This window comes from Ictidomys tridecemlineatus, chromosome 10, assembly GCF_052094955.1.
Source record: "Ictidomys tridecemlineatus isolate mIctTri1 chromosome 10, mIctTri1.hap1, whole genome shotgun sequence".
Taxonomy (NCBI): Eukaryota; Metazoa; Chordata; class Mammalia; order Rodentia; family Sciuridae; genus Ictidomys; species Ictidomys tridecemlineatus.
This window is the reverse complement of record NC_135486.1, coordinates 76443050-76468475: the sequence shown is the minus strand read 5'-3', so window position 1 is coordinate 76468475 and position 25426 is coordinate 76443050. Positions and strand designations below refer to the sequence as shown.

Genomic DNA, 25426 nt, shown 5'->3' with positions numbered 1-25426 from the left:
CATGGTGGCTGCCTGTAATCTCAGCTATTCAGGATGCCAGGTAGGAGGATCAAAGTTTCAGGCCACCCTGGATAACTTAGTGAGACCCTCTCTCAAACTAAAAATTTAAAGAAAGAACTAGGGATAGATCTCAGTGGCAGAGGGCTTGTCTACCAAGCATGAGGCCCTGGGTTCAATCCCCAGTACCAATAAATAAATAAATAAATAAGTCAATATACATCTTTTTCAACATCTGCTCATAAACAGCTGCCCCAAAACAATCTAGACCATATCCACAGTTCTATTTCACTTAAGGCAGAATGTGCTTAAAGCAGATGGAAGTTGAATATCCATAAATACTTTAAAGACTTCCAAGAATGGTAATTTGATAAATGGAGCCTCTTAGAACTCTATTATGGCTGCCTCAAACTTCACCTCAGGAATCACATTAAAAGCCAAACAACTTTGTACCAGAACACTATATTCTGAACAGTAAACCCAGACCAGTTATATAACACCTTCCAGTCCCACCTCAAAAATAATAGCCTTACAAAGTAAATTTATTTCAGCAGATATTTTTCTTACAAAACAAAGAAACTTGAAGTAAAAAGTTTGCTCTGGTTCTTTCAGCTTTTTAAAAAAATTCTTTCTTAAATATTCTGTAAGATGGATAAGTAAGGGCCATAAATTTTTAGTAAATTATAATGACCATTTATTAAGTACATATTTTGTGTCTGTGTGTGTGTGTGTGTGTGTGTGTGTGTGTGTGTGTGTGGTGTACATGTGTGTGGTTCTGGGAATTAAATCCAGGGGGGACTCTAACACTTAGTGACATTCCCAGCCCATTTTTTAATTTTTTAAATTTTGAGACAGAGCCTTCTTATTGCCCAGGCTGGCCTTGAACTTGTGATCTTCCTGTCTCAGCCTCCCAGGTTGCTGAGATTGTAGATGAACAGCAGCCACACCTAGCTGAATACTAACTTGCTATTCACTTGGCTGGATTTTTTTTTTTTAATACACATTATTTTACCTAATCCTTGTAATGACTCTGAAATAGGTGACCTTATCCTCATAAGGGTAAACAGAGGTCCAAAGAGGCTAAGTGACTTGCAAAAGGTGACACAGGTAATAAAGAAGCTGGAATTTGAACTCTAATGTGTTTGACTTCAGTCCAAAGTTTCATCCATCAAAATACAATAAAAGCTTAAAAGGAAAGTCCTGTTGCTATAGTTAAAGGAATGAGAGAAATAGATATTATTGGGACTTTTTTAAACTATAAGGGCTAACATCTTTAGATTTTCTCAGTCTGTATTTATGTTCTTGAATTTTCCTTATTTTAAAAAATTTAGATTTTCTTCAAACTTTCTCCTATGACTCCAATAAAGGTTCCTGCTATTTCCAACGTGGAATATCCCTACAACCTCACTTCAACTATCAATGCTCAAAGCTATAATCACTAAGTAGTTTGGAATCTGATGGCTTCCATTTCCTGATGGTCTATAAATTCTGCCATTTAAAAAAATAATGTAGGTGCCAAATTCACTTTGATGAAATCTGTATCAATGAATCACCACCCCAAACACACCTCTAGTTTAAGTTGAATTTCTGATAAATAAATTCAAGTTTAGGGCTGGGGATGTGGCTCAAGCGGTAGCGCGCTCGCCTTGCATGCGTGTGGCCCGGGTTCAATCCTCAGCACCACATACCAACAAAGATGTTGTGTCCGCTGAGAACTAAAAAAAATAAATATTAAAAAAAAAAAAATTCTTAAAAAAAAATAAATAAATAAATTCAAGTTTAATGCACAAGACCCTGGGTTCAATCCCACAACAAAAATTTTAAAGACAAATAAATAGTTCAGGTTTACCTGGAAACTTGAGTTTTTTAAAGGCTGAAGTACAAGCTGTTACTAACAGCAAGCTACAAAAACACTCGTCATGGTTCAAACTTTAACTACTGAAACTACTGCCATCCAAAAGTTAACTAAAAGCAAACTCAGTATTTTTAAAAGGAAAAGGCAAATCTTGGTGAATAATGTGGTCATCCTAGATAGGCACTGATGTTAGCCAAGATAAACATGAAGAAAGAAGACCGATGAAGTGCAAAGAAAACTAGGGAAACTCCCTAAGCTTGGCTATCCTCCTCCTACTTCACTGTGTCAGTTTTGATGTGTCCATGTCCAATAGAGTTTGCCCTTTAATTTTCTTTGCCAACACCAAAAAACTATATACAAGACCCATAATACTAACTCCGACCACTCCTTTCAACCAAGATGGTACCTTTCCTGACAATTAGTGGGCATTATAAAAAACACTACAGCCACTCAAACTGTGTCCTTGGACCCATCAGCCTCCACTGCCTCTTTTTATGGACTGGAGGCTGAATCCAGAAGTGCTTTATCACTGAGCTACATCCATAGCCCTTTCTATTTTTTATTTAGAGACAGAATCTCCCTGAGTTGATAAGGCTGGCCTCAAACTTGCTATCCTCCTGCCTCAGCCTCTGAGTCCCTGGGATTATAGGCATATGCCACCCTCCTACCCATTCTCCACCCCAGTGATCAGTCTCCTATCCCAATTAAAAGAATTAAGCATAAGCACATAGTTATACAGACTTTAAGAGAAAAATCCATCAGCAAAGAGCAAAATAATAATGTATCACCCAGTATATAAAGAACTTCTTCTCCTGTTATGGTTATACATAGAAAATTCAAATGTACTAAACGTTACAAATGAATTGCATATATAGAAGCCCATTTTTCTTTCTTACTTTTTTGAGTTGCTGATAAACCTTATTTATTTATTTATTTATTTATTTAATTTATAGGTGGTGCTGAAAATCGAATCCAGTGCCTCACACTTGCTAGGCAAGTGCGCTACTGCTGAGCCCCAGCCCCAGCCCCAGCCCCCATTTCTATTTCTTAGTAAGAAATATGAAGTCAAGATGGAACTACTTAATCAGCAAGCAGAGATGGAGGGAAATTCAGTTCCAATAACAGAAGGGAAGGGACTCTGAAGTCTCAGGAATTACAGTGCATAGCGTGGCAATATTGAAAAACATGGGACTTAGGGAGAGATCTTTTTCAGGCTGGGAATGCAGCACTTGCCTGGCATGTACAAGGTCACGAGTTCAATTTCCAACATGGGAAAACATTACAAGTAAAAACAGAAGATGTGATTCTGGAGAGGCTTTCTTAGTAGACTCAACCCTTCTTCAGCTGTAGTACCTTCTAACAGCATTCTTTTGTAGACAATGGGAGCAAACTTTTCCTTATAGAAAAATAAAGGGTGCTGACTTAACACCCTACAGCCTATTATTCAGGTGGTTACAAGGTAAAATTTAGAGTGCACCACTGAATTTAGGGCATAGAAGTAAAAAACAAATGACTAAACTTTTTAGGCTTAATAATTGTCTAGATGAGATCTTCAACTGTGGCACCTGGCTTCTGGAATGACCAGAAAGAAAGACTGCAGATTTTGGAAGTTTATTCAAAAAAAAAAAAAAATTGTACTGCCAAAGAAATCCCAACTCTGACCCAAACACACACACACACACACACACACACACACACACACACACACACATACCTGCATTCGATGACCCTCTAAGATGACTCTCAGGCTCCCAATTTTATCAAAAACAAAGTCGGCTATGGGCAGCTCTAAAGGAGTGCATAGTCTCCAGAGCCTACTTCAGTTTTAAGCACAGAAGATAATAAGGAAAAGCCCATGACTCAAAGCCATGGAATGGACAAAACCAAAAAGACTAGTGAACTTAATACATAACCACATGAAGCAGCTCTTATCATTCATTGCCTGATCAACAGAAATTGGTAACTGGTTTGAACCAGAGACTGTGGTAGGTTCCTCATTCTCTTTTAATATGTCTAAGAGGGTGTTGTTTTTTTTTGGGGGGGGCGGGGTAAGGGGGAGATAATAAATGTGTATCTATGGAGTGGGTGGTAGTTCATAAAATTCCAGACCTAATGATCTTGAGCATGATTAAGAGGAGAAAAGAGGGCTGGGGTTGTGGCTCAGTATTAGAGCTCTTGCCTAGCACGTGTGAGGCACTGGGTTTGATCCTCAGCAACACATAAAAAAAAAAATAAAGATATTATGTCCACCTATAACTAAAAAATAAATATTAAAAAAAGAGGAAAAGGAGATAAATATGTGCATATACAGAAAGAAATGCTTAGAATATTTCAGTGGCCAAAGGAGTGTGGCCATTCCTAGCAGTTTTTCAATCTATTTTCTTCTTCATTCAGGGTAATTCTTGGCTGGTATATGGCCGCCCTGAATAAAGATCCTGCTTCACAATGTTTTTTGCAGACATGTGTAGATAGCAACTAAGTTCTGGTCAATGGGGTGTTATGAAGTCATATATGCAACTATCTTTTCCCCGTTCTCCCTCACAGCCTAGTAGAGAATGATAATCTACAAAAAGAATGCTGACAAAATAACTTTCTAAAACAGAAAGAATAAAGACTGTCATAGACCTATATGCAATAGTTAATTTTGAAAAGTTATTCCATTTTTTAAAATTTTATTTTAAGTATTTTTAAAAAATAAAGAAAATGAAAATAAAGTTATTACCCTTAGCAAAACAGTCTTTAAGCCAAATCTTGTAACGGTGCCACAAATAATTTTTTCCAGGATTGATTTTAGTCTTCCCTCCTACTACCACAAATCATGATACCCCTGACCTGCAGTTCTAACTCAGTACTGGACTTTCAGATTTCACCAAGCATGTCACAAGAGGGCCAGTTCTCTACTAGTGAGGGAGTGGGAAGCAATTTGGTGATAATGGCTAGGGAGGGGGCTATACATAAAATCAATATTTTTCAAACCACACCAGCAGTCCAAAGCTCCCTAGATGATTCTGATAGTCTTCTAACTGAGAAAAACTGGCTTAGGTTTCTACAAGGAAAGCTTAATTCTCAGCTGCCAAGCTCTTTATAGGAATGAAATAGAAATTGCTGTCATGAAGAAAAATCCTGAAAGGAGATCACAATAGCTATGCGTGGCCCACACTAACATGACTTCAAATGAAAAAGGTATTGTCAAACTTGTCCTGCATATACATCCCCATGACTACAACTATGTTGGCTAAGCATGGTCATAGATCTCCTGCTAGAGAATCACGTAATGTGCATGATAAAAATATAAATTCCTGGGTTCAGGGTGTAGTTCAGTGGTAGAATTCTTGCCTAGCAAGTCTGAGGCTCTCAGTTCAACACCCAGCACCACAAAAAGTAAGAACAACAAAAAAATCATATTCTTGGAACTTTACTTTAGATCACTGAACTAGAAACTGTGGGAGAAGAAAGAAGTGAAGGCTGAAAACTGGCATTTTAAACATTTAAGTCATTTTGAATGCACATTTAAGTTTGAGAACAATTAACATAAAATTATAGGGGGTTAAAGGTGCAGCTCAGTGATAAAGAGGGTCCTGGGTTCAATACCTAACATTGCCAAAAAAAGAAAAAGAGCAAAAATTCTAGACACTCAATTTGCAAAGTGAAATAAAATACCTAACATCTAAATGAAAGGATTAACAATCTAGGGCTTGCCTTGCATGCTGGAGGCACTGGGTTCAATTCTCAGCACCACATAAAAAAATAAATAAGTAAAACAAAGCTAGAAAGCTCAATTGATATTAAAAAAAAAAAAAAAATCTAGCCAGGCACAGTCCCTGCAATCACAGCTACTGAAGAGGCTGAGGTAGGAGGACCCCAAGTCCAAAGTCTCCAAAATTTAGCAAGACACTGTCTTTAAATAAAAAGGGCTGGGAATGTGTAGCTCAGTGGTAAAGTGCTCCTGGATTCAATCTCAAGTACCCTGCCCCACCACCACACACATACAAAAAAGATTAACAATCTTGTTGACCGAAATGCCTTCCCTAAAGAAACCCCACAAATTGGTCAACAAGATTGCACTTAAGAATTGAAGTTTATTTTAAGTGCCCCCTAAGGTAAAAATAAGGTGAAGAGCAAAATACTTAAGTTTCAGTGTGTGATGTAAGATCCAAAGGTCAGGTACTTAGAAGATAAAAGAGATCTTAAACATCAATCTTACATTGGATAAAAAATGCCAAATGTTTCCTCAAATAATCCATTTGCATTCATCTACTCTGAGGCTGAATACAGATAGAATAACTTTAAAGCATAAACCAAATGCTCAAAATTAGTCTCTTGCATGTAAGCATGGAACAGAGATTCCAAAAACTGATATTCACATCTACTAATCCATTAAAACCACTAATGAGGGCTAGGAATGTGACTCAGCGATAGAGTGCTTGCCTCACATGCCAGAAGTCCTGGTTCTATCCCCAGCACCACCACCCTCTTCCCATCCCACCCCACCCTCCCCCCAAAAAGAAAGAAAAACAACAATAACAAAATCAACGACATGGTTCTAAGTTCAGCAAAGTTCTGAGCTCTGAAATTAAAGTGAAAGTCCAGTTAGACTCGCGACAAATAATAAGTGCTGCTGTCATCTAAAATCACTAATGAATTGCCTTCTCTCAAGTAACATAGACATGTACCCGGTACATCCTCAAATGCACCTTATCCTTGGAGAAAGCCCTGGAAAAGAATCCTTGAGTCAACTCCAGAGTTGGGGCATATTACAAAGTTTCTTTTCCCACAGACCCGCCTACACAATGAGCCAGAGATGGAGAGGATAAGCCCTCCCCAAACCAGGTCCGACCTTGGAAGATGGGGAGCGTGGAACCAACACTGAGACACTGACTTTAAGGACCCCCAGCTACAGAGACTAAACGGGGTGCGGCATGGACTGAGCCCAATGACAACACCCATGCCTGCTTCCTCCTGGGCTGTACATAGGCCGAGAGCCGGTCCCCTGGTCCTCGAAACCCCTTCAAATGCACCCCGCCGCAAATCAGGCTGGGAGGCCTCTTGTGTCCCCAGTCCGGGCCCCATCCTCGACCTGGGGGGCGTGCCTGGTTGTCACTGGGCGCCTGGCTCACGATTTTCCTGGGCCAATAGCCATAGACACCCCTCTCCGTCTGGTAGCAGCGCCGGATGAAGACTGGGCGAGTCCCACTGAGGATCCTTCTTGCTGTTGCCACAGTGATCGAAGCCATGCGTCCTCTGGGCTCAGAAACGGCGTTGGGAGGACACCGGGCAATAGCAGTCCAGAAGAGACAGTGGGTCGCTCCGGGGCTAGGGTAGTCCCAGAGCAAGCCACGCGAAAGATTTGAGCCCCGCCCCCAGGACACCGCCCCCACGCCTCATTGGTCAGGGGGCTGGCCCTTCTGAGCCAATCCGGGGCAGCGGCATTAACTGCGCAGCCACGCCCCGAATCCGGGCGGAACTTGGAGTGATCCTGTGGTGAAGGCCGCCTGGGTTTAGGATCAGGGCGGGGGAAGTATCCTGCAGAGCTTTACTGACTCGCGGTACAAAACTTGAGGAATCTAAACCACCTGCAGTCTCCCTCCGTAAGCATTCACCCATCACCCCTCTGCTGGAAGCCTCAGAACAGACAGTATGGATTCTCTTACAGAAAGAATTAAACAAGAATGCAAAATGTAAAGGACTTGAGGAACAGGAAGAAGAAATAAACCCATCCCGCCCTCGCCCCCCCAGGAACATGGAAGAAGAAAAAAATAGGGAAGAGGGAGCCTGTAAGGAAAAGAACAGGAGTAAATAATAATAATTACAAAAAAAATTGACCGACCAGAGTAGTGTAAAAATATTTGAGGTATTTAAGATTTATATTTGGTCTTTCTCTGAGTTTATCAAGATTTTATCTGACTCACCTTTAACTTTGCCAGTTAAAGCAAAGTTAACTGGGGTGGGGAAGCATTCTTCCCCGCTCAGTAACCAGTCATGTAACTACACTTCACACTCCTAAGAACACTATCCCTACAAACCCTTCCTCACTTATTCATAACAATATTCCTATGAAGTGCTCTGCTAGATTATAAAAATCAATAAGGTACAGTGTTGTGTTCCCAGTCTAATTGCAAAATGAACTCAATGCACACTGTGATAAATGTTATAATGGGCAGACACAGAAGAATGATGTCCAGCATAAGCGGTGGAAGGGACACTAGACAGGATGAGGGACGAGGAGCTCGGTAAATGTGCAAAGAGAAGGGCATCCAAATGAAGCCAGGATTAGACAGGCAGTCGGTATACTTGGGTAAATCGAGTCAGGTCAGATCAAGGAGGCCAATTTGTGTGATTCTGGGAAGTTGGAGACTGCCTCCAGAGAGTGAAATGTTAATTCCTTCAGAGCCCTTCCTCCACCCTTATCAAGAACCTGTCCCTGCTCCAACCTGTTGCTAAGGTAACCGTCCCAGGAATTGTCCCTTCCTACAGGGAGTTACAAAGTTGTTAATTAATGTGTCTTGGGCTGATCCATCCAGTCCTTCCCGCCTCCATCTGCTTTTTACCTTTTGGCCATCCCACTGAGCACCTCCTGGGCCTAGTCACTTAAGCTGGAAGGAGAGACACAAAGGGAAGAGATCAGGAGAACAATGGAAACCTAATACATATAAAAAGGGCCGAATGCCTCCATTCTTGAGGTACTAGGATATCAGCTATGGCCCCCTTCTCTCTCTCAGGAGGAGTCTATGTTACCCATTTTTAAATAAACCCTGCTTTATATGCTTGGCTCAGCGTGCTTCTCTAATATTATACTTCAACATGTAAAGAAGCTGATACCAGTGGTATCACAACAACACATAAGTCTGAGACTGGCAGTTTCATTTCACATTCCATTTCATTTGCTTGCTCCATTCAACAAAGATGGATTTGGGGCTTAGGCTACAGAAAATAATGTGAAGATTTCAAAATCCAACAAAATAGTTTTTTCCTTTCATTCGTCAGGTTACAAGTCAGGATCTTGTATTAGTGTGATTATATATAGACAGTTCAATATTGATACATAGAACTAAATTTCAGTGCTGTATAGTTGAACAATCCCTCCCTTGGGTATCAGTCTATTAGGTCCTAATGTCATCTTTCCCACTGATTGATCATATTTCCTTGGAAGAGCACATTTCTGTTTTCCTAGTGATCTATGTCTTCTTAAACGTTTCTTCTTAGCATTTAAAACTTCAAGGAATACTTTTAATGATTCTAAAAACATTTTTTAAAAAAATTTTTAGTTTTCAATGGACTTTTAACTTTATTTATTTATATGTAGTGCTGAGAATTGAACCCAGTGCCTCACACATGTTAGACAAGCGTTCTGCCACTGAACCACAATCACAGCTCTGATTCTAAAAGCTTTAAGTAAGGGATGTGTACTGGATCACTAGATGAGAAGTTAGGAATGTAGGCTTCACTGGGGCCTGAGGGTCTAGTTCAGTAGCAGAGTGGTACTTAGCATTCATGAGGTAGTGGGTTCATGTGATGGAACACTACATAGAATTTAAAATGAATGAACCAAAGCTATGCATTTCAATATAAATAGATCCTGAGACTATAAGGTCAAGAGGAAAAATGATATTCATATAAGATAAAAAAAATTCACCAAACTAATTGATTTATAAAGATGTATAACAATAGTAAAAGTATAAATGTATGGATAGGTAGAACACATACCGATTTCAGTAAATTTGGTTATTATAGGTGGAGAGAAGATGAATGAGATGACAAGGTAGAAGATTCATGATTTCTGCAATGCTTTTAGTTTTTTATAATATTCTGAAACAAACATGGAAAAATGTTATTACTTATTAAGTTGTGGGTAATGGAAACATGGACATGTATTATTTTCTTTGCTTTTCAGTTTTCATTATTGAAAAATTAAAACACTTAGAAATTTTTAAAATTATAACTGAAAATTAGAAAAAGAATACTATCATCTCAGTGAGTTTATCCTAATATCCTTCTTAAAATTTTGACAAACCTCATCACCCTGTACATTTCTGCTCCCTTTATCACATGTATCATTTTCTAATATGCCTTCCTTTTTTTTTTTTTTTTTTTTTTTGGTCTCTTTCCTCTGACCTACATGAAAGCTCCATGAGATCAAAGACCTTTGTAGGTTTTGTTCATTGATGTATCAAGAGCCTAGGATAGTGCCTGGCACAAACAGGGGTACCATAAACATTTGTCCAATGAAGATATGTGTTAGAGCCTGATTACCTATCTTGATACTGTCACTTCCCAGCTGTGGGATCTTGGCAAGATCCCACTTAAACTGGGCCTCAGTGAAAAATCAGCCTCTACCTCAGAACAAAACTTGTCCAAGGAAGGGGGTGTGACCCTTGTCCTGGGAAAGACTCACAGAGTACACCTAGGCACATACCTACCCTGCTGAGTTGTTTATCTACAAATAACAGGAGAAATCTACTGCACCAGGTGTCCCTGACTCAGTCAGGCTAGGTGGAGACCCATAGCAACCCCCTAGCAGCCACCAATCAGCATGAGACAGGGAAAATACCTGGGATGCCAGATGACCCTCCCAGTAGTTTATGGTGGTTGATAACGTGTTGGGAAACCATGTAGTTCAGCATGTACACCCCTCCTGGTTTAAACCAATTAGTTCAATCGAATCCCCCTCTTGTACTGACCAATCACCCCTACCCAACTTGTTCCCACCAGTGAATGTGCTAATCATGTTTTAGAGTTGTTTTACGATTTTCCTGCGGGGTGTAATGATTTGCTAAGAGATGCTATGATGTATGTGAAGTCCCTGCCTTCCCCAAAAGAGTGTATAAAACTGCTGCAAGCCCTGGACTCCAGGCCTCTCAGCGTACGCGTGGAGGACCGAGCTAGCTCGCAATAAACACCTCTTTGCTGCTTTCATCGATCTTGGTTGGTCTTCGGGGGATCCCAAATTCGAGCATAACACAGTTTATCTAGCTGTAAAATGGGATTATAATATTATCCACCTAATTGGTTACTGAGATTACATGTAAAATAACAGTGCCTGGTACAGTTAAGTACTCAATGCATATAAACTATTATAATAATTATCATCATTATTTTAAGGTCTTATTTCCAGTAGTGGCTCTCAGCATCATTCTTGAGATATAATGATCTTGAACATGCATGAGGCCTGATGACCAATTCAGGTCATAGGGTTGGCAACTAGCAAATGGCTAAATAGAAGACTAGGAACATTACAAATATTGGTTTGTCTCACTAATACAGTGTTCAAATATGTACTAACCTTATCAGGCTACACATAGACCTATTTAATTCTACATTTTGTAGTACTTGGGATCAAACCCAGGACCTCATGTATGCTAGGTAAGTGCTCTACCAAGATTTATTTTGTTTTTATAGGAATTTTTTTTGGGGGGGATGAGGTTCTTTGCTTTATCTTTTAGTGTTGAACATACTAGAATTTATACTTTTGAAACATTTCTTCAACTAGCAACTATCTAAACAAATTCTCAAATTACCATAATAGGGTATAAATATGCATTATTGATTGTATATATAGCCCCAAATTTACCTATCACCAAAGCTAATTTTATTCTTTCCTTACCCTTTCCTACTTTTATTAGAAATGTTAAGAAGTATAGGGTATAGTGTAATGACAAACTGTTTAACCATAGGAGGGTGAACATAAATTTTGTTCAAATGAATCCTTAGATTGGATTCCTCCTTAATTCCTTTAAAAGGGGCTACTTACTTTTCTTTCATGTGGCTAATACCAAGGGTCTTCTTTTTGTTCTTATGATTTTCTCCCCTCTATTGTGAAACTGCTTTGTATGAAACTCTGAGGTTCTATTAATTTAGCAGGTATCTACCATCCCAGGGAACTAGGATCTACATGCATGGGTCTCCTAGAGTGGCCACACCTTTGACTGGATTGCTAGCACAGCTTCAATGACACAACTACAATGTGAAAGTTTAATAGTTCTTAGTACTTACAAACCAGCAGAGGATAGGTAAAGGTACACAATACAGAGGTCAGGGTCAGAGAAGGGGACTCATGGGTCAATGCCTTTATTGGGTCCAGGGTGTTATCCAAATTGGTTTCCAGTGGTGAGCTTTAATTGGTGTGTTGAAAGTAAGCAGGTCATGTTCCAGAAGTGGTCACTATAAGTTCTCAGGCAACCTCTGAAGGCTTCTTTTAAAGGAAGTGGCGGGAAAAGAGGGATCCTAGACTGCTGGAGGGTAAGATGCCTTTAAATTTCTCTCTGGACAGCTGAAGCTATTCTGGTGGGGTGTTTTTGGAAATGGTGTTAAGAGTGACCAAGCATTGTCTCTGGTATGCAAAAAGTTAAACTTAGGATGCCAAGACAACATGAATTATAAGCACTCACTACAAAAATATATCATAACGGGGCTGGGGTGTAGCTCAACACTTTCCTAGTATGAACATGAAGGCTCAATCTCCAGCACTTAAATAATAAGTTATGTAATATTACATATACTATTATAATATATAGTATAATAATTACCATTATATTATTTATCTGTTGCTGAGTAGCAAAATACCCCCTAATTTAGTGCCTTGAAACAACTAATATGCATTATTTCTCAGTTTATGTCCATCAGTAAACTACACAGGTTAGCTCAGGGTTTCTGGCTCAGTCTCCCAGGAGGAAGGAATCACTACTGAGATTTCAATTCATCTTAAGATTCAACTGGGAGATAATTGGTCTCCACATTCTCTCAATGGTTACTGGCAGGTCTGGGTTCCTGGTTGACTGTTGACCGGAAGCGTCCTTCAGTTCCTTGACAATGTGGGCCACACCAAAGGGCACTCAGCATGGCAGTTTGCTTTCCTCCAAGATTAAGCCATAATCTGATCATTGGTACTAATATCCATCCCATCACCTCTGTGGCATCATAGAGAAGTTAGTACAAAATCCAGCCTTCATTCAAGATGAGGGGGCAGGAGGGCATGAACACCAGGAGACAGGGACTGAGTGGCTGCGCCATTGGAAGGGTGCAATGGGCTTATCCTGTTGACTTGCTTTCATGTACTTACTTACATTCACTTTTCTGCCAGTTGCCCCCACACTCTGCTCTGCCCTGTCCTTTTTCTTCCTTTCCTTCTACTTCTACTGACTCCATCATCTGTTGTTTTCTTCTTCTAAATTCTGGTTTGCCATCTGGGCTCATTCTCTCAGAAGATACATGTCATGACTAAGATTCCTCAAATTTAGCCCTCTCACTGAGCTCTCTGAAATCACTAATTAATTCACTCATACTTTCCTCTTTCTAAATTCCTACAGCACATACAAGGCAATGCCATTCTATTTAACTTTTTTTTTCCTCTTACCTCTCTTGTCTCCCAAAAAATAAAATCTTCACGAGTAAGGATGTTTTTAACTATGTGCAGTTATCTTGGGTGCTCTACAAGAGTACTTCTGATTCTAGCATTCTGGAACTCAAGTGACTTATATCCCCTACTGAAGAGGGTGGTAGTGATCACACAGTAGAAACACAACTGTTTTTCTTTATTTAGAGTCAATCAATCATAACTTCATCTGATAGGAAGTACCAGGCATTATTTGATTAATAATTATTGAGTACCTACTACATAAAAGCACTATGTTAAGTGCTTCAGGATGCAGCTTCGAAGAAGCCACACAATGTTCCTACCTTCAGGAGCATTCAGTCTCTGTGAGTACACAGAAGTTAAATAATTGCACAATAATGAATTATAATTCTAACAGTGCCATGAAGCTAGGCAAGTGCTCTTGTGAATAAACAGTGCAGGATGAAACCAGATAAACAGGGGAATAGATTACCTAGTCTGGGAGATTATATAAACTGAAACTTAAAAATGAAGGAAGTAGGAATTAGAGAAGCAAAAAGATGTAAGGATGGATACCTCACAGGCAAAATCAAGTTCTAACTAGTTCCTCAAGTTCTCCCATTGATTAGTGAAAGGGGGGCTGGGGATGTGGTTCAAGCGGTAGCACGCTCGCCTGGCATGCGTGCGGCCCGGGTTCGATCCTCATGTACCACATACAAAGAAAGATGTTGTGTCCGCCAAAAACTAAAAAATAAATATTAAAAAATTCTCTCTCTCTCAATCTTTAAAAAAAAAATTAGTGAAAGAGGAAGTATAAAACTACCACTTTTTTTAAAGCATCTTCTGTCAGTTTTCATTTTGTCTTCTCTAACTTTATCATAGTTATAATAACTATCATGCCAATATATTGTCTTTACACATTATTGTGGATGTTGTTCCGTTGGAAAATGTCCTTCAGACAAGTGACCCATCCTCTTGCCTCCTTCCTTGCTTTGCTTCTGGAGAGCCTGAATAGAAGCCATTGAACACAATGGGAACTGTGCATGAGGAGTGAACTTGGAAAACAAAACTCATTTTGGCTATTGAGCTATATGTGAAGTAGCAGATCTATCAATTGGGTGGTTGAACACACCCCTCTGGAGTTCAGAGGAATGGCAGGGATTAGAGAAGAAAATTTTGACATTTTTCAATGTGTAGATGTCATTGAGGTCCTAGATATGAATGAGACTCTTCTTTCATTTGTGCTATTAGAGGTATTGATATCCAACAGCTTAAAATGCTGAACAATTCAAAAGCTTAGAAGCTGGGGGTAAGGAGTTCCAATAAAGGAGAATAAGAAATAGCTATAGAATTTTTGAAGAAATGGAGCTTTTGCAGAGAAAATATCCAGGTTCAAATTCTAGTTTTGCTAGTTACGGGATATGTGACCTTGGATCACCTCTTAGTTTTCAGCTCTGAGATGGAAATAATCATGCCTAACTTACAGAAAGCTAGCATAGGATTGTGGGTAGGTAACTTCTATTCTAAATGACCTGATTTCTTAATTTTGGTTTTGCCACTCTCATTAGTAGGGACTTTGAACAGATTTTCCAACTTCTCTACTCATTTTTCTCATCAGTAAAATGGGCTTAATAATCATTATCTTCAAAAAATATTTAATGCTGGGGCTGGGGATGTGGCTCAAGCGGTAGCATGCTCACCTGGCATGTGTGCGGCCAGGGTTCGATCCCAGCACCACATACAAACAAAGATGTTGTGTCCGCCAAATACTAACAAATAAATATTGAAATTCTAAAAAACCAAAACAAACAAAAAAGGTTTAATGTAAAGATTAAATAATAATGCACATTAAAAGTATAGTATTGTCTTACACATAGTAAATAAACAATGCTAACTATTATTATGGGGATGTTTTAAATGAAGAGAGAAGGAATGTATATAACTGCCACAGAGTACCCAAAAGATAATAGCTATTGTTATTAGCTTACTATTATTGTTATTTTTTTAACTCTTTTTTTTTAATATTTATTTTTTAGGCGTAGATGGAAACAACACAATGCCTTTATTTTTATGTGGTGCTGAGAATTGAACCCGGGGCCTGCCTGTGCTAGGCGAGCGCTCTACCACTGAGCCACAATCCCAGCCCCAGCTTACTATTATTATTAAACTGATAATGATTGTTGAATGTTACAAAAGTAACATCTGTGGTGATTGGATAAAAACTAGAAAATTAGAATTCTAATCTCTTTCATAATTAAGGCAATACTTCATAAACTTTATTTGAAGATTGACATACCAAAAGATTCACATTAGTCTAAGGTCCATAAGTAACTACTTTGAGTTTTAGTTAGAAACCTGTTTGTGGGCTGGGGATGTGGCTCAAGCGGTAGCGCGCTCGCCTGGCATGCGTGCAGCCCGGGTTCGATCCTCAGCACCACATACCAACAAAGATGTTGTGTCTGCCGAGAACTAAAAAATAAATATTAAAAATTCTCTCTCTCCTCTCTCATTCTCTCTTTAAAAAAAAAAAAAAACCTGTTTGCTTGATCTTGTTGCCTATTTTCGTTTACATTATATGTCTTTTTCTCATATAATAGACAATGTGAATAAACTCAGTTTGATGACTTCTGAAAAAAAAAAGTGACATCTGTTTGGATGAGTCTGTCATAAAACAGGAACCAATGCAATGTTCCTTCCTACAGCCTCCAGGGAAAAGTGAGGCAAGTTTAATATGTTATTCTGTCTGTGGTGTAGTACCTTTCAGAAGAAACATGTTAGAATGTATTATAACTTTTTTCTTTCACCTCTATTTATCAATGTGACATTATATTTCTGAATTATGAAGGCAACCAATTTTGTACATGGATTCTGAAACATTTGGAAACAATGGTAAATGTCTGGAAATCAGAAAGTTTGAAATTCTGAAATGTAACCTTTACTCATTTTTAAAATGAGGCATCTGCTCACAGAGAGTTTCTAATGACTTGCCCCGTTCTTCCATGTTGCCTGTGCTATGGCTCTAAGACTCTACAGTAGGTCTTTGCTCCCCAGCTTCACCTTCTTTTCTTTGCATTATCATGGGTGTGGATTTGGCAATACACTGGTCTCACCCAAGCAATCATTCTTTTAAACATTTTTTTCCTTTTGCAATGTTGGGGATTGAAGCGCAGGACCTTCAGCACACTAGGTAAGCACTCTACCATGAAGCTATGCCCCCAGCCCCAAGCAAATATTCTCATTTTATCATATGCATTGGTCTTGGTAGAAGTAGATTATATAATCAGGTCTCTTCTTAGTCCTCATTGTATCCACAGGGATATATATATTATAATTTGTGTGGTACTTGGTCGTATCAGGTGGGGAAAATCCTAGAACAGAGAAGGCAGGAAGTATTACATAAGAGCATGAACTTTGGCATCACAGAGACCTGAACTGAGATTCTATTCAGTAGCTGTTTGATCTTGAACACATTATTTAACTATGCTTAGTTTTGTCCCTCTGTAAAAACAGAAATAGCACCAACAATATAATTTATTAGGTGGATTAATGCCTGACATATACTAAGATATTTCCATTCAATACTCACTAAAAAGTTGAGTTAGCTTTAAAACAGTTCTGAAATCCTATATTTGGTTTGTTAAGAGTTGATATATTGCTTGGTAAATATATATGAAACTCCAGGCTACAATTTCCTCTTATACATGTCTGCTTAAGTATCTTTACCAAGAAAGCATTCATTCACTTATTAATCCATCAATATTTTATTAAGTGCCCTTTGGCCATAGGACACAAAGATCAATGAAATACAAATCATAGCCTGGAGAAGTTTATAGTTAAAAAAAAAAACTCATTTATAATACAGTTTGTGAGATTTATTTCAGGAATGCAAGCATGGCTGAGTTTTAAGAATTCTACTCATTATATTAATTAAGAAGTTTACAGTTTTATGGGAAAAATATACAAATTGTTCTAATGAAGCATAATAAAAGTTATAATATGCTGAAGAGAGGCTGTTATGGGGACATCATTTGATATGTGAAATGGTGGTGATAAAAAATGACTTCCTCTAGTAAATAATCCTTAACCTAACTGGTCTGGAAATGGTCATAGGAGAAAGCAAATTCTTGGCAGTCATGATATGCACACATGCAGTCCAGTACATGCAGGCTATCTGTTATGGTTGGAATTTAGATATGCAGGGAAGTAGTAGGGAATGAGACTATGTGTACATAAAAGAGCCCATGGATAAAAACTTTTGTGCTAAGAACTGAGTAGTACCCTATAAGTCAGTGGCTTCCAAAAGGGCTTGGCAGAAAGAGAAACTCAAGGGCTGTAGCTGAAGCTCAGTAGCGGTTGGATCCTTAGCACCACATAAAAGTGAAACCAATAAATAAAGGCATGCTGTCCATCTACAACTACAAAAAAAAAAAAGGAAAAAAGGGAAACTCAAGATGATCCAGTTAGGCAAAAGTATTAGAACTTCTGTTTTATTTATTGTTATCTTTTTTATTTTGGGATATTATAAGGTATACATTTGTGTAGTACTATATATACACACATCATTTCTATCTGAACATACCATATTGGTTGGAAGTGCATGCCTTCCTCCCATCCCCCTACAGGGATATGAGAGCAAAGAAGTCTGGAGATCAATGCCATAGAAGAGTTGTTAGTAAGGAAGAGAAACAATCTGATTTGTGTTCCAAACAATACTCTCTAAAGTGAGTAGGAGGCAAGATTAGATGCAGCACGGAGAGAAATCAAGAGATGGTTGGCAATAGCAGGAGTGAGTTGACATGGGTTGAATTAAGGTTGCAGCAGTAGATAAAAAAGAGGACCCAGTCAAGGTCCTTTTAAGACATATTGACAGGGGCTGGGGATGTGGCTCAAGCGGTAGCGCGCTCGCCTAGCATGCGTGCGGCCCGGGTTTGATCCTCAGCAGCACCACATACCAACAAAGATGTTGTGTCCGCCAAGAACTAAGAAAAAATAAATAAATGTTAAAATTCTCTCTCTCTCTCTGTCCCCCTCTCTCTCACTCTCTCTTTAAAAAAAAAAAAAAAAAAAAAAAAAAAAAGACATATTGACAGCATTTGGACAAGGGATGAGGAGAGGGAACTCTGGCTTCAATAACTAAAAGAATATAATAAGGGCCCTCCAGTAGATGAATGGATTAAAAAAATGTGGTACATATACACAATGGAATATTACTCATCAATAAAAGAGAATAAAATCATGGCATTTGCAGGTAAATGGGCAGAGTTTAAGAATATAATGCTAACTGAAGTTGGCCAATCCCCCAAAAATAAATGCCAAATGTCTTCTCTGATAAAAGGAGGCTGATTCATAGTGGGGTAGGGAGGGGGAGCATGGGAGGAATAGACAAACTCTAGATAGGGCAAAAGGGCGGGAAGGGAATGGAGTGGGTATGGGGTTAGAAATGATGGTGGAATGAGATGGACATCATTATCCAAAGTACATGTATGAAGACACGAATGGTGTGAATATACTTTGTATACAACTAGAGATATGAAAAATTGTGCTCTATATGTGTAATATGAATTGCAACGCATTCTATTGTCACATATAACAAATTAGAATGAAAAAACTAAAAAAATATAAAAAGGTAGGGTGGGGGATGAGTGTTAAGTTCAATTTTGGACATTTTAGGTTTGAAGTATATATTGAATTTTATAATTTTCATTACAGACATACCAGAGCAGGGACTCAGAAACATAGGTGGAAATTCAATAATAAAGACCAATTAGATGGCAGAGTTAGCTTTTCACTACTTACCCATTAACTTCTCCCAAAGAATACTGAGACTAGCTATTCTGTTGGGCAAAAAGTGAAACCAGAAATGAGAACCGATGATTTTACTTATTTATATATATATATATATATATATATATATATATATATATATAGAGAGAGAGAGAGAGAGAGAGAGAGAGAGAGAGAGAGAGAGAAAGAAAGATAATTTCAATATTTATTTTTCAGTTTTTGGCAGACACAACATTTTTGTTTGTATGTGGTGCTAAGGATCGAACCCGGGCCGCACGCATGCCAGGTGAGCACGCAAAGCTTGAGCCACATCCCCAGCCCAAGAACCGATGATTTTATCTGCAAACCTCTGTCAATATTCATTACAATAAATGAGAAACCTCTTCACTTTCTTTTCAGTCTTCATTTTGAAGTTCATTGTCTTGGCACAGATTCCTAATATATGGATTAAAATATCTCCTAGTTGCCCTACACAACTAAGCAAGACCCTGTCTCTAATGAAGTACAAAAAAAAAAAAAAAAGGGGGGCCCCTGGGTTCAATTCTTGGTACCCCCCCCCCAAAAAAAAATCACAACTATTGCAGCTCCTCAGGATCAAGCACATTCTCCTCTCCTAGTGTGTTTGTGTTAATTGACTAAGGTTTAGGGCTACTTTCTATCTTCTTTGCAACTTTCACTACTGTCATCCACTACTCCAATCCACACTCTCACACATTCCTCATTTCCCTTTTCTTCCTTTCACACCGAGTTTAGATCCCATAGTTCTTCATTCTAATCACTCTCTGGCAAACACCCTCAATTCCCTTACTGCCTTCTCCCCCCTCCCCTTTTCCTTAAGTACTGGGGATTGAACCCACAGGCACTCTAGCCTAGTTCTTTATTATTACTACTTATTTCTTATTTTGAGGCAGGGTCTTGCTGAGTTGTAGAGGCTAGCCTCAAATTTACCATCCTCCTGTCTTGGCCTTCAGAGCTGCTGGGATTACAGACTTGTGTCATATTACTCCTCTCTCATGGAAAAACCATCAAACCCTTTTGGAGAAACAGATTCATGCAAACTGGATGTTTTACTTCAAAATCATGATCACAAAGCTCAAATAGCTTCTCAGCAGAGATCTCACTACTCTTCAAAGTGTCTCATGTTTTCTCCTCTCTTTTCAAACCTTCTCCATTCTCTCCCTCACCTCTTAGCTAATGACTGTGTCTCGAATTTCACCAAAAAATAGGAGTTATCATGAAAAATATCCTTCCTAGACCCCCTCCTAATTTACAAACCAGATTGTATACATGCCCATCATCACTGTCTTAATACAATGTAGAAATGTCCGTGCCTCTACCAAAGGCATTCTTTCTGCTTGTACTTAAAATTCCATACCTTCTTGCCACCACAAAGACTTTGCTACTATAGTGGTCTTTTTGCTGTCTCCTACATCATCAATATTTCTCTCTCCATTGAATCATTACCATTAGAAAACATTTTCTACATACATCTCATTTAAAAGATAAAAATCAAAATCCTAAAAGAAAAAATAAATAAATAAAAGTCCACCCTCACTTCACATTTTTCTACAGTTGTATTTTTCTGCTGCTCTTCTTGATACAATTTCTGAAATATCTTTTTTCATCTCCAACTCAAGTCTTCAGCTACTCCAACCTGGCCCTACTTCAATGACCTGCATTTTGTAAGGTCACTATTGGTCCCTATGGTGTTAATTTTCCTTGGCTTCTGAACTATCACACTCTCCTGGTTTTCCTTTTCCTCATTCATTCTCCTGTTTAGAGACCTGACTTCCCTAAATAAAAAGGTTCTCAGGGTTTAGTTCTTGGCCTTTTCCTGATATATTTTCTTTGGTGATCTTACCTATTCTTAATGCTGTAGATGCAAATGGGCCTCAACTTCCTATGCTTTAATATGTGATTTTTTGACTTTACAATGCCATGAATAGAACTGTCAATAGAAACATGTTTCTAATTTTGATCTTTTCTCTGGGCAGCAAAACCCAATGTATTAGTATTGCTGGGCTGTGGCAGCTCCATTAGTCACTTGGTAAGAAGGGGGAACACTAGTAGTGTACTTTGTTGCTGTGTTAGGATGTTTGGTATGTTAAATATATTAAATACATTTTTGACTTATATTCAATTTATAATATGTTTATAAGGCTGTACCTCCATCATATGTCAAGTATCATCTGCATTACTTATGTGGATGATGCTCTAATTTTCATCTGTAGGACAAAGCTCCCCCATACTCCAACTGTCTATTTGATATCTCTAGTTGAGTAACTAAGACCTTCTTGTGAATATGTGTTTTTGCAGCAGAGGGGATCTAACCCAGGCCTTGCAAATTAGCATTCTAGTAGTGACTTACATCTTCAGCCCCCTCTTCCTCTCTTTTGATTCCTCCATTCACATAATTTGTTTTTAACATCTAATGAAAGGCAAATGTTGACTTGATTTAGGATAAGAATTTACTAACAGTGAAGTAAACCCACTTAAAGTAGTTACACAACATAAGGAAACTTTGAAGAGAATTTTGGGTGGCTGTCACAGGTTTGGTGTTTTTGAACAGTTATCTTAATTATTTATCCATGATATATATTAGTGTTCATCTTTCTCTCTTTTGCGACCCTTGAAATGCCTGATCTAGTGATAACCCCCAGCCCAAGCGCCAACACTCAGTTTGAGGGGGTCATTTGCAAGCTAAGAACACATGGGACATAAAACAGTAAATAGAGGCAGAAACAAAGGCTGAATAAAAGGGAATCTAGACCTACCTCAAGTATTTGAGGTTGTGTAGCAGCTCATTTTCTGGGCTTGGTTATCCGGTGTGGCGCCCCATGTCAAGCAAGAATCAAGACTAGTTTTGTACCTTTGTTCTTTTGGCTTTGGACCAACCAAAGCCAACCAGTAACTTCATCCAATCAAATTATGCTGACAAATCTTAACAGTGTTTCAGATGCACAATTTCAGCAACCGAACAGGAAGTGTGTAGCGTGGAGCAGCTGATAACCGTCTTAAAAAGTTGACTTTGGTTCGCATTCGGGAAACAAAACTAACCTTATTTTTTTAACGAGTGAGTTCGTTGTAATTTTTAAAATTCGCTTGCTAGAACACAAGGTACTTCAATTTTTTCTTCATTTTACTTTTAGGTAGAACACCTGAAGCTGCTTCTAGAAATTCCCCTACGGGACTTTCGGAGACATTTAGGGCACTCATCAATCTAGACTCATATTTTAGCAATTTCTACCTTCCCCACCTGCCCCAATTTCCTAAATCTTCAAACCTCTCCCCTTGAATTAGTCCAATCAAACTGTCCCTTCTTGAACCTCCACCTTACGGTTCGCATCGGCATACTCCTATGAGAATCACGTGACCAAACTTGTCCTGATCAGCGCTCCGTAATTCTGCTATTCCATCGCTCATCCAGGCCTCCTGTTAACCTAGCCCCGCCTCATTCTCGCTACTCCCCGCCACCTGCGAAGTGCCTGCGCTTGCGCATCTCCAATTCAGGCGCTTTCCCTTTCCTGGCGACCAATCCACTTCCTGCCTCCGGTCCTTGGAACACTCCTCCCTTCTGCTGGGGCCCTGGCTGGAGGTGCAGATATCGGCTGTCCTATATACTGCCTGATTGAAAAATTCGCTTTGAGTAGGCGATCTGAAGTAACTCTTAAGGGAATAGCGAATTTTTGAGACCTTGCTCCACATATTCCATACTAGAGCTAAGTTGAGGACCTCGACAAGCAGGAGAATGAGTGATCTGGGCTGTTTTCTATCTGGCAATAACACAGATAGCTTCTTCCTTTCCACTTCCCTGCGCCCCGCCCCCACTCGCAGCCCGGCCGCGCTGGTGAGTGGCGGGCGGGAGGGCCGGCGGGCGGAGGGAGGAGGGGGAGCGGAGGGAAGGCGGGCCCTCGGCTGTGAGATAGGTGGGGGGAGGGGAGGGGAGAGCCCGAGTGCTGGAGTTGGTGCTGGGAAACCCGGGGCTAATGTTGACAACAGGCTCGAGGTGAGTCCCAGGGACCCTCCTTCCTCTCCGCTCCAACGATCGGGAGGGAGCGGGGCTGGAGGACACCGGCCTGGACTCCTACTTCCTGAGGGACCCAAGAGGCGACTCGGCACCCCAGCTCTCCGGGGGCGGCGAGCTGTAGAGGCACCGCGGGTCCGGCGTCGCCTTCCTCAGACCTCTTTCCCCGAGGTTCTCTTCAACGCGGGAGCTCCGCGGCCCCGGCAGGCGTGAGGGGCGATGGAGGAGGTGCCTGTCCCTCACGCCTGGGCCGGGCCTCGGGGCTGGAGGCGGGGAGCTTGCTGTGGCGGGGCGAAGGTGTTTGGGGGCGTGGAGTAGAGCGAGGGGGAGGTTGGGGAAAGCTCTCTGGGAGTCGCGAGGGAAGGACGTGGGGAGAGTGCGTGTGGGAGGCTGTGGAGAAGCGAGACCTGCCAGGGAGTCTGCGGTAGTGAGGGAGTGTGGGGCGCGAAGCTTGGGTCGGGCGAGGATGGCACGCGAAGGTGACTGGATCTCGGTAGGAAGGGGAGTTGTGGCGGGGAAGCGCGTTAGGTGTAGTGAGCCAGAGCGGGGATCCGTGGGAGAGGCGTGTGGAGGGGAAGGGACTTGGGGTATACTTGGGGCTGGTGGCCATGAGCTGCTTCGTTGACTTCCTTTTAATCGCAGGCTGGTTGATTCCTCGCCTCACCTTTACTCCATGGCTCCAGTTCTCTCTGGCTAGTATTGTGGGACTAAGGAAATGATCGCAGAGTTTTGGGTCTCCAGGTTGGCAGAGTCCCCTGCCAGGTTTAGGGGTACACGGGACCTTTGGAGGTTTGGAGTGACCGGACCTTCAACTATTATTCTTAAATAACCTGTACAAGTGATGCATCCAACCAAGTAAAGGTGTTACTCTTCTCATTATAGTTTTTTAGGTGTTCATAAAAATTGGACGAATCATCAGGAAAACCGTTTTTGAACTCTGGTGAAATTCTAAAGATTTTTAATGTCACTTGATGTATTAGGACTTTTTTTTTTTTTTAAAAGAATAAAATCAGAGATTGGGAGATACCACCTCTGTGCTCTTCTGCCCTTAGAACACTTTGAATAACACAGAATTAAAAGGTAAAACAGTATTTTCTCACTCAAGTATTTTCAGAGCAGTCTGATTGTGATTTCATACATAGTCCATATGGTACTTTACAAAGGAATATCTTTAAAAGGGAGACACCACTTTTCTCTGCCCTCTCTCTCCCAGTACACTCAAGTGGTATCTATTTTATCAGTAAAGTAGTTTTACTTTCTTTTGGAAGTTCAGGGTATATTTAGAAAACCAAATAAAATATACAGCCAGTGCCAGGGCACTATTTTAGGAGCTAGAAAGGTGGTTTTTGAAGTTTGGTTTCCTTTTAAGGGCTGTCTGAATATAGTTGTATTCAGTAAAATAGTTTGTGAGAGCAGATCATTAACTCGATTAAAAGATCACTAACTTTTATCTTGATTTTGAGATAGAATCTATCTAAAGTTCTAGTTTTTTATGAGAAAAACTTTTGGAAACGCTTGAAGAAATATTTAGCTGCTAAGCAGAGCTTGAATTTATTAAAATAAATTTTAGAATTTTTAAAAATATAAATTAATGCCCAGTTTAATTTTTTTTTAAGTTAACATAATACAAATGTGTACTGATCTGAATCATTTAAAAAAAAATCTTACAGGCAGCCAATATAATGGTAAAGAGCACTGGGCAGCCACTAAGTCAGTTGCTGCTTCCTCAATATAAAAATTAAGAGTTGGAGTAGATAAAATTCAGTTAGTCATAAGTTGAAAAGTTTCTCATCTTTTGATGGACTTTTCTGTGACCTCTGTGAAAGAGAATTGAAAATGGCCTCTTCGTGCTAGCTGCTGTACTAGAAATTTAAAAACTTTTTAAGGTAAATAGCATTATCTCCATTTTATTGATAAATGACTAGAATTATTGGATAAGTTGCCCAGTTTCTATAGTTAGCAGGTTTCAGAGTTGAGATTCAAATTTAAAGTCTTGACTTTAAAGTGCATGCATGCTATTTTCAGAAGTTGCATTGCTGCCTGTATATAAATCTTTAGGTTTTTTTTTTTTTTAAGTTGTTTAGTTGTCAATGGATTTTTATTTATTTATATGTGGTACTGAGAATCGAGCCCAGTGCCTCACATGTGCTAGGCAAGTGCTCTAGCACTGAACCACAACCCCAGCCCAAACCTTTAGATTTTTGTCATATTTTGTTCACTGAAATTTAGTTCCAAGTGTACTTTAGAAGTATGTTTTTAATATAAGAATGGCGTAATTCAAAGGAGATGCCTGTACCAAGACTTAAAGAGTCTTAACAGGGAATCTGTTCTATCATATTCTAGAGCAGGATATATCTTAATTTGTGAATGACTTCTAGAACTTGTAGGTATTTAGAACTTATTAAATAAATGAATATTGTAGAGTCACAAAAATTTG

At 39.6% G+C, this 25426-nt stretch overlaps 2 protein-coding genes across 9 annotated transcripts in view; one reads left to right on the top strand and one right to left on the bottom strand.

The window, feature by feature from the left end:
- Dhtkd1 (dehydrogenase E1 and transketolase domain containing 1) overlaps positions 1–22430 on the bottom strand; it is a 57894-nt gene extending 35464 nt beyond the window's left edge. Inside the window, exons 1-2 of one of the 4 annotated variants that reach the window (XM_040277270.2) lie at positions 21740–22430; positions 9557–9658 (exon numbers count right to left, since the gene is read on the bottom strand). Coding sequence is in view for 2 of the 4 variants with exons in the window: in XM_078023226.1 (XP_077879352.1) it covers positions 6930–7086 (157 nt within the window). In the remaining 2 variants the exon portion in view is untranslated. Of the gene's footprint in view, positions 1–6929; positions 7230–9556; positions 9659–21739 lie in introns of those variants that run through there. The other 3 variants (XM_040277268.2, XM_078023226.1, XM_005320275.5) reach the window with 3 other exon arrangements.
- A 359-nt stretch (positions 22431–22789) lies between these two features.
- The window catches only part of Upf2 (UPF2 regulator of nonsense mediated mRNA decay), a 116352-nt gene continuing 113715 nt past the window's right edge, over positions 22790–25426 (top strand). For 2 of the 5 annotated variants that reach the window (XM_078023223.1, XM_078023224.1), the window contains exon 1: positions 22791–22812. Coding sequence is in view for 1 of the 5 variants with exons in the window: in XM_040276806.2 (XP_040132740.1) it covers positions 23456–23482 (27 nt within the window). In the remaining 4 variants the exon portion in view is untranslated. Of the gene's footprint in view, positions 22813–22854; positions 22972–23338; positions 23483–25426 lie in introns of those variants that run through there. The other 3 variants (XM_078023225.1, XM_005320276.4, XM_040276806.2) reach the window with 3 other exon arrangements.